Here is a 16,769-nt window from a genome sequence, read left to right as displayed (position 1 = left end):
TATATTTTTAATTTATTCCCAAAAACATCCAAAAGGTTATGCAACATCAGCAGACCACTAGCAAACAGCGGTAGGCCTACATTTTGAGAAAATATTTGGAGTAGGCCTATGTTAATTAAAATATATATATAAACAAACGCTGCCCCCATTAGAATAGCTCATATCTCGGAAAGGGCTGAGCCGAAAAATGTGGCATCACCGGGTACTGACAAGTCAAGGGTAGCGTGAGCAATACAACAGCATATTGAAATTGACTGAAGTGGTCCTTTAAGATTATTATTGGGTCAAAGTTTAAATGTTGTGTGTGAAACTACTGAGAATATACCTAGTTGTCTCTGAAGATTCTCAGCACAATAAAATATGATCAGGTTGGCTTTAAAGCTTGGTTAGATGTACAGTACACTGTCGCAGTAAAAACACACCCACACGTAAATGTAATAAAATGACTTTAATTTATTGCATTTTGTGCAGACAAATCTATAAAATGGTCTTAGAAACCATTGGCCATATATGTAGAAGCATTTGACAAGGTAAAACAATAACTTTTCAATCTTTCCTTTAAATATATTAACACAATAGAGAATACATATTTTCTATTTTTTAAATACTAAACTTGCATGGACACACAAAGTAAACAGCTAAGCTATTCTATAACTTGTATGATACTTAATTTATTTACAAAAGAGCCTCCAATCTTAAACCTTCTGTATTCCAATAGAATCTTTATATGCTTGCACCTCTCTCACTCTTTCACACTCTCTCACACAAACATGCATTCACACATACATGCATACCCAACAACTAACGTGCACATGATCTCTCTGTCTCTCTCACAGACACACACGCACACACACACAAACGCACGCACGCACCTACAGACAGTGACAGGCACTCACAAACACTGTTGATCAGACTTTTTTTGCCTCAAGAAGAGGAAAGTTTTAAAATAAAACACCTAACTGGCTTATAATTACATTTACATCTACAGATCTAAGTCTACATTACAAAATATGATACTTTGTCCCTACAGGTAATACAGAAATACTGTGAGTTTGTAACGCTAGCTAGTTTACCCAAGCTGACATCTGGTGCTCACATATCAAAGAGGATGGTAGCGCATTCAGTGTGTTAATGAGGTTTCGTAGCATTTTCTTTTTTCATCTTTTTTTTTTTGTCCCAGAGGCGGCGTGACTCCTTCGAAACGGTGAAGTGGCAAAGATGAGGCAATTTGTGAACAACAACAACAACAACATGCAAATCATGTGAGTTAATGTCTGCCTGACGTAAAATGACTGATGCAAGCACTCCCCTCTCTGACCAAAAAACCCCCACACGTCAAGACAAAAGCCCGTCAAAATCGCCTTTCTGTAACACATACGCACAACACAACAGTGGCTGACCATGCGAGAATGCACTAACCTTCCTGTGTTAGAGCTGAAGTGAATGGGACTGACTGAAAATAATAATAACAACAACAACAACGACAACACCAAGACACTTCCCACCAGAGCGAGCATGATGAATCACAGTCAGAACACCTCTGCTAAGCTGACACCACCAAGACAGAACCTACGCAGGGACAGGTGTCAGTGACTGAACCGAGCAGCTCAGGAACGCAATGTGAAACATCCACATGTTTCCATGCATTTATCCCACATTTGTCCACGCTCAAATGAAGTAGCTCAGTCAGAGTCTCTCAGACATACTGATTCAGGACCTAATGTGCCTTTCACAGAGTCATTTTTCCTATTCGAAGAAAGGAAAGTCTACACAATGTCATTGAGTCGTGCTCTCCAATGTGATCAACTGCAGTCAAGGTCAAAGGTACATCCCAAGCATCAATCAAAAAGCACAATCGTTTTTTTAAGTATCCTAAATACACACAAATTTCATTCATTCTCAAAGTTCGAAGGGAAAAAACCTCTCCATGTCTTGCACTCATACATTTTATGGTAGCACCTTTTGTAGTACAAAAATGGTTTATAGTGCCTCAGACTTCAGCACTGGAAATGTGTCATTTTGTAATTTTTACTAATTCACTTTGTTCTATACGTAAGGTAGCAAATTGCATTTAGTTTAGTGTAACTGGCCCATGAACATTTAATATCTGCCCATGCATGATGATCAGTGACTGATTTAAGAAATGTAAGCCATTACACAACAGTGTCTGTAGTGCTGAGCTCCATTATCAGGTAGGTTAATTTGGTTACGCCTGTTTTTTCTTGGTTTTGCTTGGTTGTATTTTTTTTATTTTTTAACTGCGCAGAGCATTTCAGCACGATCTGAGTTGATTATGGTACAATAAACTTTTTTTGCTGTCTCTTTGCCCTGTGATTAGGCTATGTTTTTTTCTGTGCATTTGAAGCAACTGCGCCATGATGTTAAGGTGCCTTTTGTTTCTTTGTGATCAGTTGTTGTCTCACCTGAGCCAGGTTTGTAACTTAAGAAGCTAAAGTGATTCAGCATCAGCTTTAGAGCCCTTAGCAGTCCATTTCTTCTTGTGCTGTGCTGGGAGATACGTATACGTAGTTGTTGTTGGGAGAGCAGTAGACTAGGCCTAATTCTTTCATAAAAATGTCACAATGCACCAACTTAAATGTCCTCCTTAAGGTGGTGTGGGCTGTCAATTAGTAATAACGTCACCCATGAGTGCTCTGGAAGATCTTAAAAGAAAAAAAAACACACAGAGCCCACTGTGAGTCCATGACAATAGTGAGTTTTCACATCGACACACAGCTACGGATAAGAAAATAAAGCAAATGTTGAGCTGTTTGATGAAAAGGACTGGGAGCAACTGAGAGGGTTAGGCAGCCAAGACCAATTAGATATATCTTTTTTTTGCTTGCAGCATAAGTATGCCATTCCAAAGGCTGACTAGAGGAAACACATGGACTAATAGCTGATCTTGCATAGGTTTCCAAAGGCTGTACAACACCTCAGCTGTTGATCTCAGAGCAAATCTCAAGATGTTTTTTTTCAATGAGAAACGGTGCTTTTGTGGATGAATGACAATTTGGTTTGTGTGCATGCCCTGTCTGTTTTGAACCTCGAGATTGTCTGTTTGGAACTGTATTGCAGGATCGTAGTTAGTTACTGGAGGAATCAGACTACGTAATTTGGATTGTTTAAAAAAAAGCATAGGCAAACATATATTAAGGACATACCCAATCTTGCCTATGTGATAATCACTCAATTACAACAAACCTAAATGCAGCAGTGCAACTAAAAATATAACTTGTCTGTGCTAACTAAACATAATTTTGAAATATGTGTTGAGGCAAGGAAAGGACCTCTTAATTTAAATAAACCATAATCTCCATTTAGCCACACAACTGTTACTCTTCTAATCATGTTGATCATCAGTGGAAAACAACTAAAGAAGGTGAAATGACTTTGCAGAATTCTATCATTGATTTGCAATGTTTTGCCATCTCCAGTAGGTGGCAATGTTCCACATGCTTTTCTCTTTTCTCAACCTGCTTCTGCACTTTACAAAAGGAAACCCTGTTATTTGCCATCAGCTAAGCTGGCACACTTCTCTGAGATGCTTCGTTCACCTTAATTACTTTTATACATTTTCATTTTTTTTGTTTCTGTTTTAGCTCAGCATACACACAGTTTGTAGCAGCGTTTTCCACTGAATTAAACAAAATATCACTCTTATAACCTTGTTACAGAATTACACAAGACACCAAAAAGAGGTTCCTTTTTTCAGGCTACTGAATAAACATATTCACTGAAGAGATAATTCTTTTGAAAAACAGTACCATACAAAAAATATTTGAAATATTTAATAAGATAAAACGTATAATATATATACTATTTCTACCACAAGTGACCATATTGCAACGGCATCCAGTTCCAAAGCAAATCATTTGTAACATATTTGCAGCAGAGGCTCATGTATATTTTATGTGTACATACATTTATATATTTATATATTTATGTATTATTTTTTTTCCTGAAATATAAAAATAAATGCCACACACATGTTGAGTCTAGGGCTAATATCTCTAATGTTATCCAACAAAAATATCAACTGATTGGATGAGTACTCGATGCTGGGATTGACGTTCATTTCATTCAGTCAGGGTAAGTCAAATCAGTACACCCATCTCTGGAAAACAGTGAATTGGATATGCTATGATTTGCAGACCGTGTTTCATTTTCTTTTAGCCAATTTAGAATGGATGTCCGTGATCATTTTTATGATAAATTATAGGCTACCATACCTAAATATTTATGGAAAAATATGGAATATAAATCTGAAGTATTTATATGAATGATCTTCTCAAAATAATAGATTTTTTCATCTGTATGGCACACATTGTACCCTGTGGATTTTGGCAAGGATTCAAGAGTGAGTATAAATGGCAGTCTGCTAAAAATGAATAGGATGGAAAATAAAGGTTTTTTTTTCTCTATAAATGAATAGATTATACATATATAAAATATTTATCTTTTTTTGAATTAGATGCTGAGCATTCTGTGCATGCATTAGAACACACTGTATCGCAGTTAGTTTTTTTGAAGGGGATTTTTGTCATGAATTGAAAACTCACAATTTTACTTGGCTACACCCACACATGATTCACATATACAGTATATATATACTGGACCCCTATATATATATTTATATATATATTTATATATACTCTTTTTTTCTAAATATTCAGTTATGCACCCAAAATTGTCATCAATAAAGGGCATACATAGTGATAAAAAAATAAATGGGGCTTTGAAGTAACTATCAAAAAGCCCTGGCGTGAGGAAGTGCATTTTACTGCAGGTAGCTGATGATAACAGATTGCTAGTATTGACCCAGATAGCGTCAAGACTCCAGCACTATAGTACAGCCGTGCTCCGAGCGAGCCGCATCAGGGATAGACTCCACTGTGGTCGGACGGGGAAAACAATTTGGAGAACGCAAACGCTATTTACAAACTGAAGAAGGGGCTGGGGTGGATAGGGGATCGGGGGTGGGGGTTGGGTTGTGGGGACAGGTGGCGCTATAGGCGCTTCACAGTTTCTCAGGCCCAAGTCAGATCAATTGAGACAACGCATTCCCTCGACCCACGCCATGCCTACCCATCTAACTGTCATACCTCCATGTCTGGAGAGATTAACCATCATCCCTCCTCACATTTCCTCGACCCACACCATTCCTCCCCATCTAACCATCCATTGGAATGGCTCCATTCCTCGCCATTCCTCCCCATCTAAGCAGCATTCCTCCATGTCTGCACTAAGACCTCCGCACTTCCCTGCAGTACTGAGAACAATCTCTCAGTTCTCCAGCTCCCATCTGGGTCTGTCTCAGTCCGTGCCTGCGCCCATCTAAACGTCACACCTCCTCAGACAGGCAGATGTGGGTCAGAACTTCTTCTTTTCTCCTTCTTCTCCTCCTTTTCACCCCTCTTTCTTTCCTTCTCTCTTCCCTCTCGCTCACAGTATCCAATCTTAAAAGTGACACCTTGCCCTCATACAGGCAGATGTGGGCTAGAACCTCTTTTCCGGCCCACCCCCTCTCTTTCTTTCTTTCTTTCTTTCTTTCTTTATTTCTCTCTCTATCTCTCTCACTATCTTTATCTCTCTATCTCTCTCTCTCTCTGCTCGCCTATCTTTGGCACTGTGCTAGAGCACAACAGCTGCAGAAGAAGCTGCTCTCAGTCTGGTCTCCTGACACATATACACAACGACACACACTGGATGATGCTCACACACGCATATGGATGTATACACAGACGTAGACTTGCACGCAAACACACGGTAGCACACAAGCACATGAACACACGCACGCACCCACGCACCCACACACACACACACACTTGCGCAAACACACTGGCTCATCTGGTTTGGACACTTGGCCAAAATGTCCATCACTAGGGGCGGAAGGGAATGACTACTAACACACTGTTAATCTAGCACACCATAGCAAAAACAATCAGGTCATTGTAAGTACAGTTAACACACAACCTATTAGCCTCAACATGCAAGTGATGGAGGTGGCTATTGAGAGTAAGAAAAGCCAATGATTACGCCGACAGGAACTCTATAGAAAAGCGGAGACACACGGATCAGGTGCCTGCTGTTGTTCCACCCACTCACACTTTTTTTGTGCCTTTTTTGGCATCCACCACAACTCTGCTCTCAATTTCCACAGCATTCTAAATATATACTCAGAAACACACTCCTGGGTTGGAGGAGAGGAGAGGAGAGGTGGTGGGGGCCCGGACATGGATGTCTTCCACAATTTCCGTGAGAGGAGAGGTGGGCGGAGGTGGTGGTTCGCCCGCTTGCCCAATGATGACGAATGTGGTAGTATATAGGGCAATGTGCAGTGTGTGTGTGTGTGTGTGTGTCTGTGTGTGTGGGCCAGATGGAGGCAAAGTGATATGAGTCTCACACTTGAGCGCGGCGCGTATTGTATGTGGCAAGCTGGCAGCCCGGTGACATTGTATTGTATTGTATTGTATTGTATTGTATTGTATGTATTAGCGGTGAAACCCATAAGATACAGTCCACTGTAGCTTCATCTTCACCCCACCGCCACCACCATCAGTTCGTCAGCGTTCCTGCGGTGCCAATTCACACTGTGTGTGTACCCCCCCCCCCACCCCCCAAATAGTCAGTCTGGGACAGGCCGGATCTCCAAGTACCCCTCCCAGACCTCCAATGGAAGACATCTTGATCAGCAGATAAAACATTCTCTTAACCTCATTCAGTTTAACTTTGAAAACATTTTCACAAACGCCCCAATGGATTCATGGACGTCTCGCTTTGTTTTAAATTCAAAAAAAGAAAGAAAGGGAGAAAGAAATGTTCACATAGCCTAATAATAGTTACACATCAGCAGTGAAAAGCTATTCAGTTGTTCTTCAGAGGGTATAAGAGTGAAAGGGGAAAAAGAGAGAAAGAGAGAAAGAGAAAAAAAGAGAGAGTGAAAAAGAAGAGAGTTTGGTTCATTTTTTTGTCTTTGGGATTACAGTATTTCCCCAGTGATGAGGGAGCAAATGAGCAAGACCTCTCAGGCAAACCAGCAGTCTACTGAGGGAACAAAATACAGCTAAATACACGAAAATATGCTGAGTACACAGACCACTAAACAGAATAACAAAACCAGAGATTACAGCTCTTTTTTTCCTGTAAAAAGTAAAATATCCTTAAAGTTTTAAAGAGAGAAAGGAAGTGATAGACAGAAAGAGAGAGAGAGAGAGAAAGAGGACGAGAAATAGAAAGAGAAAGATTGAGGAGACACTGGTTACAGTGCAGTATGAGTGCAGGTATACAGTATGCCAAGCAGATGGGTGATGGGGAGTTTACCTGACGATGTAGTGCAACATGATTTGATATGTGGATAGAGTAGTAGAGTATTGCTCATGGTAGGACGTGAGGTCTTTACATTACAGGTGCTGGATTGGCATGTGGAGTAGTATACTTGGGGTAAAGTCCATTGTAGACATGAGGGGGGGTGCTGGGGTGGAGAGAGAAGGGTTTGTTTTTTTTGTGGGTGGGGGGTGGGGTGGGGGGCGCAATCAGCTTCTCAGGAGTAGATGGTGATCACTTCACGACCACCGCCACGCACAAGGAGGACCCGATTGAGACCCTCTGTCAAAACCTCCATGAATTCCATATCTGAGAAAGATGATGAGTTACGGATAATTATGACAGTGATATAATTAATATTGTGAAATTGAATCAAATGCATCAATAGCTATTGCATAAGACTATATGTATTATGCATAGCACACAACCTGACGGCTGTTGCTAGAATTGTATAATGCACAATAGGTATAGTGGCAATAAATAATACATCTATGTTGTGCATATGAGGATACAATTATTCATCTATCGTAATATTGCTTGTAAATAACAAAAATTACAATATTAATATACATGCTTACATAAATGTAAGTAAATGTAAATGTCATATTAATAATACCAGAAAAGAACAGCAGCATATAGCCTATGATGTTGACAAGATACTAAAAATGACCATCATGACCAGTTTTTGTTAAGTCAGTCCAAAGGCAATTCATGCCGTTCCACAGTTACAGTACTTCTGGATTATTTCTTTTCTACTTAGATCACCAAGTCTTCACTAATCCTAATCTTATGCAGTTCTTTTTTTGGTTCCATAAAGGATACAGTTCTCATCTCCCATGCGGTTCCTGGGGGGTCCGGGCATGTTCAGCAGGACAAGCTTGGCCTCGGATGACTTCTTCACAATGATGTCGTTGAGCTTCTGCGCGTGATGCATGCGCCTCACGTTGGATTGATTCCTGACAGACGGACAGACAGAACAAAAACATAAAGGCAAAGGGAGGGGCAGACAAAGTGCGTTATGGGAAACTCTGCAGTCACAAATGTATTGTTGCTGTTGTGAGTCGGTGTAGTTTTGAAAAATTGCATGCTGACAAAAGCACCACGGAGGGTTTTTCCCCCTTCTATTGTTACTTCAATATCCACCGGCTTGTTTACAGCACCAGTGAGAGAATTAACACAAAAAAGTCGAAAAGAAACTCATGAAAAAATAATGTGCAGTTGAAAACTGGTAGCTATGCCATAAAAAAAACGATCCAATTTGAAAACAACAATGTCAAGGATATCCGTACAGAGAATGATAAAGAAAAAAATATTTCAAAAAAAGTTTAAAGAAGCATAAAAAATGCATGAGAGCATGAGCCAGAACATAACGAGATACTCACAGATTCTCCCACTCACTGTGGCATGGGTAGGAGGGAATGATACACAAAGCACAGAGGTTTTAACACAGCACAAAGAGAGAGACACACACATCAACACCTGCAACTCACAGCTTTGGAGAGTTTGGCTGTTTATTTCGCTGCTGAGGATAGTACCATTGTACATAATGTATGCTGTCAGCTTTCTTGTCATCGTAAAGTGTCCTTGAGATTAAGAGATGCTGCGTATGCGAGACTTTGAAATTGAAGAACTGAACATTGAAATATCTTACAATCCCACTCTTTTTGGGAGACAACAACAGAGATTATAAATGCAAAAATACCTCAAACTTATTTATTAACTCCATCTATCCGTTTTGTGTCCAGCTACTGTTTACTGTTTTTTTTTTTTTTACTTTTTAAGTGCCCTTGAGTGTTTTGAAAAGAGACTAAAACAAAATGTCTTATTATTGGTAGTGCTACTGTGAAACACAACAACAATTGCATGAAAGAGAGAGAGAGAGGGAGGAGGGGGAGAAAGAGAGAGGACAAGACGTCCTAGCCCCCATCTGCCAGCATGAGGGCGAAGTGTTACTTTTCAGATTTGATACAGGGGGCGGGGGGGGTGGATATAAGGATGAAAAGGAGGAGAAGAAAGAGGAGAGAATGCATAAAAGGTATGGAGAATGAGAGAGACTGTAAACTCACGGCTTCATGTTGAACATGTCCTTGACGTTGTCTGGGTTGGCCCTGGCCGGGCTCTTGCCCTTGTCCACGTCGTCCGTCCAGGTCATCTGCGTCTCCTCGCCGGGGGTGATGCTGCCCGGGGTGGTGGTGGAGGAGGAGGTGGGGGAGGTGGGGGTGGGTGCGGCGTTCTTACCCTGCAGGAGCTGAACCTGTCGTGCACGGGAGACACGGAGAGACTGAGAGAAGGTGGAGAGGGTGCGAGATTGAGCCGGAGAGTGAGTTGGAAGGGGAAACCCGAGGAGAGGAGGAGGAAACGAAAACCAAGTCATTCCCACAGGCATGCAAAAGAAATGAGAGAAAACTATAAGAATGTAAAATCATTCAATTGTGGAAAGGGTTTAAAACTGCAATGGCCACATGGAAAGCCAAACCAAATGTTGCAGGGAACTTCAGATGATCATTACATTGAATGTCCATCTGCAAATGCAATGAGAGAGAGACAGAGACAAAGACAAAGAGAAGAGAAGAGAAAAAAGAAAAACACAAATAGGTAGACAGAGAGAAGCCAAAACAAAAAAGTGACAGCAAGAGCGATGGCATGCGGGGTAAGGTACTGCAGTCCCTTTCCGTCTCGGCAAGAGGAAACCACCTGCGCCAAACAGCCGGAGAGCTGGCAAGATGCGAGCCAGAACCAGCCGGAGACAAATAATCAGGGAGGGAGGGAGAAAGGGGAGTGGTGTTTATGGTGTGTGTGTGTGTGTGTGTGTGTGTGTGTGTGTGTGTGTGTGTGTGTGTGTGTGTGTGTGTGTGTGTGTGTGTGTGTGTGTGTGTGTGTGTTTGTGTGTGTGAAAGAGAGAGAGCGACAGAGAGAGAGACAGAGAGAGAGAGACAGGTGAGGGTATTGGCAGTGGGAAAGGCTGTGCCTCCTCCTCTCAGGCCAGCCAGAGACAAAACGGGAGGACAATGCGTGGGACGTGGGGCTGCCATGAGCGACTATACAATAATATAGGCAGTCCATGGGTGGCGTGTTGGGTTAATGGAGGCACGTGACAGCACAGGTAGTGGGCAGGGAGGGCAGGGGCAGGGAGGGGCGGCAGGAAGGAAAAAGTGATGCGCCCTCCGCTCAAAGGGGAGGGTGGGGTGGGGCAGTGAGAGACAAACAGGGAAGGGTGTGAATGGTTTGTGAGGTGTGACTGGGGAGAGAGAGGCAGGTGAAAGCAGCATGGCAGAGAGCATGCAGTAGAGTAGGCAGATAGGCAAGTAGGGGAGTGAGAAGGGAGTGAGTGGTGCTGTGCAGCGGGAGACAAGCAGGGAGAGATGTGTGTACTCGTTGTATGTGCGTTTGTGGGGGATAGAGACAATTGAGAGCAGCGGTAATGAGCAAGTGAGTACGGTTTTTATGTACACTATGGTGTATGGATGTGAGTAGCGTACCTCCTTCCCTAAGAAAAAGGGTGTGTGGAAGGGAGGAGTACTAATGTGACGTGTGTACAGTATGGTGCACGGGTGGAGAGACCAGTGAGAGAGAGCAGCGGCAGTAAGCGAGTGAGTGGGGAGGGCTTTTTTGAAGGTTTTTATGTATGGTGTATGGATGGAGAGACAGGTTGGGGAGCAGCGGCAGTACAGTAAGCGAGTGAATACCTCCTCCTCCGGTCTCCCCTCTCCGCTGGCGGAGGCTGTCTCCTCGCTCTGTTGGCTTCGCACGCCACCGCTGGGGTGCTTCCGGCGGATGGAGCCGCGGGACACGTCTGTGATGCTCTGGATCTGTGGACCGACAGATGGACAGATGAGACAGGTGGTACAGACAATCAGACGGATGGACAGAGTTTCTATGCTCACCCAACACAAAACAGTTCTGCCATTGCCTGGCTCACTGTCAAGCTCATCATATTGACGGCTGTGTACAAGCTACCCTTCACAACGTGAGCTAGCAGTAGCATATGGTACAGGTTGTACGTGTCTATAAAGCTCAACTGCTGTCACATTAGAATATTTTGCCAATTTCTCTTAAAGCGATGGTTCGGAGTAGAATCACCCTAATGCCATTTGAACCGTGACACCCATCCACCTTTACACCCGAAGTGTTTTCTGCCGCAGGCTTACATCAACAGAGTTGCCGTGTTATTCGATGTTTATTCCGGATAGCTTGACTCAAGCGCATATGGATCCTGGGCACCGTCTCCAAACTTTCCCCACAAAAATAACATGTCATGACACCAAACTTCTACAGTATAACAAATGTGGTTTGTACTCACAAAAAGATGAATTTGAAACTGTGTACATAGTCCAGGAGTTTATTAGTAACAACACACGAGACGATTAGCTTTTCTGCTGCTAAACATCCGTCGACGTCACTTCCTCCAGCTGGGACTGTCCACTTATTGTAAGGTTTGTGTTTTAGTCCACAGCCAGGATATATGCACGAGTGTGGCATCGTCTTCTATTTATTAAACGTGGTAAAAATTAAATCCGAAGTGGTTAATTTCTAGTTGTAGCGCAAGCTGTCTTTTTGAGTTTTCCGCTTTCCGGACTCACGTGTATTTGTTTCCATCAACAAAGTCCCAGCTGAAGGAAGTGACGTTGACGGATGTTTAGCAGCAGAAAAGCTAATCGTCTCGTGATGCAATAATGATGCAATGCAATGCGTCTGCTGCTGTGCAGTTGCAGTACCTCTCTCTCGCGCTCGTTCTTGGTGAGGTGCATCTCCTTGAGGATCTGGGACCTCTGTTCCATCACTAGGGTCTTCTCGTAGGTGTAGGCAGAGATATCGCTGTCTTGCTGCAGGGCAGAACAGAAGGGGGTTTTCAGAATGGGGCTTTCAAAACATGACTTGTCATTCTCAAGAAATTGTGTTTGCTCTGCACATTTAAAATAGCACTTCCTGTCCCTATCTTCTTTACTTTATGTGTTGTTTATGCAATATGCTTTCATATCCCTACATTCATATCCCTAAATTATTTTCATTGATATTTTTTTGTATCTCCAGTACAGGCTCATTCTACCTTTATAGCTGTAGGCTGAAATATTGCTGTCTTGCAGTAGACAGAAGGTGAAACAGAGTTTTCAAATGGTGTTTGAAAAACATGTCATTTTGGGAGATGATTGTAAGGGTTTTGCTCTGCACACATACAATTCTTCGGTTCTTTATATCATTTTTCATAGAAAGGTATTCTCTGCATCTCTGAAAATCCACTACCAGTACTTTTGTGGACGGTAATTGAAAATCAATTGCTCTTCTTTCATATCCCTGTGTCTGCTATATTATCTTTTATCTCCAGTGGGTACAATAGCTATTTAATTACGGCACATTACTGTCCCTTTATATGCAATGCAGGGGGAGGGACACCAGAGAGACATACATTAGAAAGGGGCAGGGAGGCTGTCAGCTTTAACCAGGCCTGTGACTAAATCATCTGAAAGGGCCCCCCCTCAACACATACAATGCAATGATGCTCCAATTGTGGGTTCCCCCTTTGACCCATTTGTTCCACCCAGTCAGCGGGCCTGCAAAGGGAGTTCCGAGCGGTGACAGAAGGTGGCCGATGGGGGTGTTTGGGGAGGGTTGGAGAGGGGATTGGCATATGCTCTGATGCTACTGTATGCTTACCAGTGGCAGAACAAGTGCACACAAGGTCCCTGGAAAAAAACAATGTTTGGGCCCCCTATTCAGCCTCCCAAGGTCATAATAGGGCTCCCCATCATCAAAACGGGAGTGCCCTGGCCCCAGGGCCCAATGCCCTGCTTGCCCCCCTGTATTAGCTCCAGCCCAGATGCTTACCAGCTCCACCACCTCGACCTCGGCGTCCAGGCGCAGGTGGTAGAGGAAGGTCATCAGGTCCTTCTTCATCTGGATGCTGTTGTCGTCCATCTGGGCCACCGTGAAGATGCGCATCTTACACTTCCTCCACACCTGACAGGTGTTACAGAATAAAACGCAACACAATACTCCAGTCAGGCACTACACGGACATCTTCAAACAGACATGTACTGTACCACACTACAAGCTTTGTGATGCTGCTAGCCAAAGGGATGAGAGTGCCAGATTAGAAATATGTTTTCTTTCAACTATTGAAGAAGATCCCTCCTTCCAATTTACAAAAGGACACTAGTTATGGGTAGTTGGTTGCATCGTAAGTAAATCATTTGGAGGCTCAGATGACTATAAGGCATTGCTCATAGTAGCTTTAGATCAGAGACAGGAGCAATATACAGTACAAGAAAATAACCTCACAATTTGAGCAATTTCGAAGTGATTAACTTTTAGCAGGACTTCTTATTCATCACCTCTCTCTTGCATGCTGCTCAGGTGAATACTAGTACCTTGTGCCATCAGAGTAGGAGAGGCATCAGCATGACTTTATCATCAAGCACAGTACAGTAGGTTACTAATCTGGTCATACTTCAAGCATTTTTCTAAGTAAATGATTTCATCATGACTGACTTACTCAACCTCCATACTCTACCCAGGTGAACAGTACAGCACCTTGTTTTTCTCTTGTTTAGAACAATAAAGGCAGCAGCATCAGCAGGCCTCCTTCATGCATGATAATATGGCACTGTTTTAAGCAGCTAATTCGGTGGCCCAAGTGACAATAATTATTGCTTCCTTAGCTGCGCTAGTCCCAGGTCGGCAGCAAACGAGTTTCAGTGCCTTGCTCAACATGATTTCACGTGGGTTCAGCACAGCTAGGCAAGGCCAATTCAACATTATTGGGGGAAAATGGACGAATGACAGAATTTATTTTCATCAAAAGCAATTTCGGTAATACCATGTACCAACTCTAACCCTAACCCTAGATGTATGGTAAGTACAAAATTGGTACATGGTGTACCAACTCTAACCCTAACCCTAGATGTATGGTAAGTACAAAATTGGTACATGGTGTTACACTGGTAATACATGGTGTTAAATATTGTTACACTGGTTATTACACTGTACCTAATGTGGTAGATCCACTGTAAGAGTGAACCATTCCAATAAAGTGTAACCGCAATTTCACAAAGTAATTCATTTAATCATTGCTTCCTCTGCCCAGGTGAACAGTACAGTACCTTGTGCTGGCGGAGGAGGAAGGGCAGCAGCATCAGCATGCCTCCATCATGCACGATCCACCAGACGTCAATGTGGCCCTCGGTGAAGCGCTCTCCGTTGGACGGGTAAGCAGAGATGTTCTTGGGCACTATGAGGGCCAGGCTGCCTGCAGTGGTCTCCCTGACAATCTCTGTTAACACACAAACACAAACGGGCCAGTACACAGTGAGTAAAGCATTTTTGATTTATGAGTTACAGCACATATGGCTACAGGTGGGTGATTTGTATTATGTTTCGAAAATTGGAAATACATTTAGAAAATTGGTTTGGAATATTCCTGTCAAATTGTTGAAAGCACAATACAACTGTAATATTTTCAATGTTTTCAATTTTGAATTAATGGTGCAAAATGTCCAGTAGATTATCAACATTTTTGAAAAGACAGAAAACGTGTGCACAGTATTGCAGGTACTGGACAAAACAGGCAAAACTGAAAAAAAAGACAACTGTGTACAATGAGAGTTAGGTACTCCAAAATGTCCAGGCATTTATCTTTTGGAAGCGTTTATCAGTGTTCTGGACCTTCTTTAGTATGATCTTTTCTCATAAATAATGTCTGACCGATAAAGTTCTTCATGCGATGGTGCTCCTCGCCCTGCTTCCAATTGCGTGGCCAGCTGACCAGGACGGAGTTGTGCTTGAGGCCGCCCAGCCCACTGGCCTGGATCAGGTGCGAGGTGGCGTCACGCAGGTTGGAGGAGATCACCACCTGGCAGAAGCCCTTCACCTTCTCGCTCTCCATCAGCTTCTTCACCGACTGCAGAGCAAAAGACAAGTATTACCAAAAAAGTTTGGCAAACAAAAAAAGGCATAGAGCTACTGGACAGTAGATAACAACAAGCATGGGGTTTACAGTGTAACAGAAAGCGGGGAAAAGGCAGAGAGTAACTGAGAGAGAGAAGAGGGAGAGGGAGCAAGAGAAAGACAAGAGATCATCTCTTGAAGATAATCTACATGTACCATTGCAACACAAGCATGGGGTTAACCGAAAGGCAGAGAGAGAGAGAGAGAGAGAGAGAGAGAGAGAGGAGAGAGGAGAGGGATGATAGACACAGGCAGTGAAGAGAAGAGGCAAGTCACATCCAATTAGACTGAGGTTCAGCGTCATTTAATTCAATTGGAATGCGCTCTTGGAGACAATTTAGTAAAATGTGATTGATAAGAGCATGTCCGTGGGCTCGCTCCCAAATCTGGTACAGGCGAAGTGGGCACCGGGGGAGTCTTTATCTCGGATGAATCTTAACTCCCTCTTTCATCGTTTTCTGCTAATGTGGAGCTAATGTGGACAAAGGAATAGTGAAGGGCTCAGGCAAGAGCTCAGGCTCAAGGAGATGGGGCTCGCTAGCGAACACCACCTAGCACTGAGCTGGGCTTGTTTCCATTCCAGTTTGTCAGAGGACGCGCTCAGCTTCTGGGAACCAAATGATTGACTTTGGGTGTGCGATAAAAGGTATCAACTTCGAAGAAAAATCGGCACAACGCACTAATGGTGCCACGCACTGATGATGTTACCACGCACTGATGATGTTGGTACCACGCACGCACTGATGATGGCTTAAGAGCCGAAAAGCGTCTGCTTGTGGACATGGTAGGAATTTATAAATAAATAATGAGACGTAGCTTGCAAGTGCAGATTTTTCTTCTTGTTTCCGTTCCACTCACCTGCTCGGCCTTCTGGGCCTGGAGGTGGTTGTTCAGGTAGGTGCCCTCCACTGACGTGCCCACGATGGTCAGGCCCTTCCCGGCCTTCAGCTGGTTAGTCAGAGACAGCAGACGAGGCTGCTCCACGTTCTGCTCTGCGTCCAAGTTGACCAGAACAAGTATCTGGGGCCTGGGGAGAGACACATAGTAAATATCAATAGAAGCATGGAGGCAAGTAGGCTACTTATTATGCTGTAATGTGTCAAATGTAAACTGTATACAATAAGTGGTATGGAAATTAAAATTAAAATTAAAAGTGAGAGTTGAATTTAGACCACAAATATTGCTGTGTAGCAGTACAGGCATATGAATAATCAGGAACATGAAAAATAGGAATAGTATCAAATAGGCATAGTAGTATCACATCTTCCAAGTTACTCTCCCAATTAACTGAAATATCAGCTTTATTCATACCTCAAATCTTACATCAAACAAATACATTCCATTCTATTAGTATCTGCATTTTGTGGATGCCTATTTTTCCAGCAAACTGTTCATATGTAAAAGACGTTGTTGTTGTTGTTGTTGTTGTTGTTGTTGTTGTACTTGTTGTTGGAGCATAATATAGTCACCTCCAGTTCTTGGTGTGTGGCGGTCCCTCCTCC

The 16,769-nt window shown here is 42.9% G+C and overlaps 1 protein-coding gene across 1 annotated transcript in view; it reads right to left on the bottom strand.

The window, feature by feature from the left end:
* Positions 1-7,543: 7,543 nt before the first annotated feature.
* slc12a5b (solute carrier family 12 member 5b) overlaps positions 7,544-16,769 on the bottom strand; it is a 42,512-nt gene continuing 33,286 nt past the window's right edge. The window contains exons 17-27 of the mRNA XM_063209481.1: positions 16,737-16,769; positions 16,126-16,294; positions 15,025-15,220; positions 14,424-14,593; positions 13,150-13,281; positions 12,042-12,149; positions 11,013-11,135; positions 9,393-9,580; positions 8,709-8,723; positions 8,149-8,282; positions 7,544-7,635 (exon numbers count right to left, since the gene is read on the bottom strand). The exon at positions 16,737-16,769 is cut by the window's right edge and continues 72 nt beyond it. Of these exons, the coding sequence (XP_063065551.1) occupies positions 7,544-7,635; positions 8,149-8,282; positions 8,709-8,723; positions 9,393-9,580; positions 11,013-11,135; positions 12,042-12,149; positions 13,150-13,281; positions 14,424-14,593; positions 15,025-15,220; positions 16,126-16,294; positions 16,737-16,769 (1,360 nt within the window). The remainder of the gene's footprint in view (positions 7,636-8,148; positions 8,283-8,708; positions 8,724-9,392; positions 9,581-11,012; positions 11,136-12,041; positions 12,150-13,149; positions 13,282-14,423; positions 14,594-15,024; positions 15,221-16,125; positions 16,295-16,736) is intronic.

Source organism: Engraulis encrasicolus, chromosome 10, assembly GCF_034702125.1.
Source record: "Engraulis encrasicolus isolate BLACKSEA-1 chromosome 10, IST_EnEncr_1.0, whole genome shotgun sequence".
Classification (NCBI taxonomy): Eukaryota; Metazoa; Chordata; class Actinopteri; order Clupeiformes; family Engraulidae; genus Engraulis; species Engraulis encrasicolus.
This window is presented reverse-complemented; position numbering and strand designations above follow the sequence as displayed.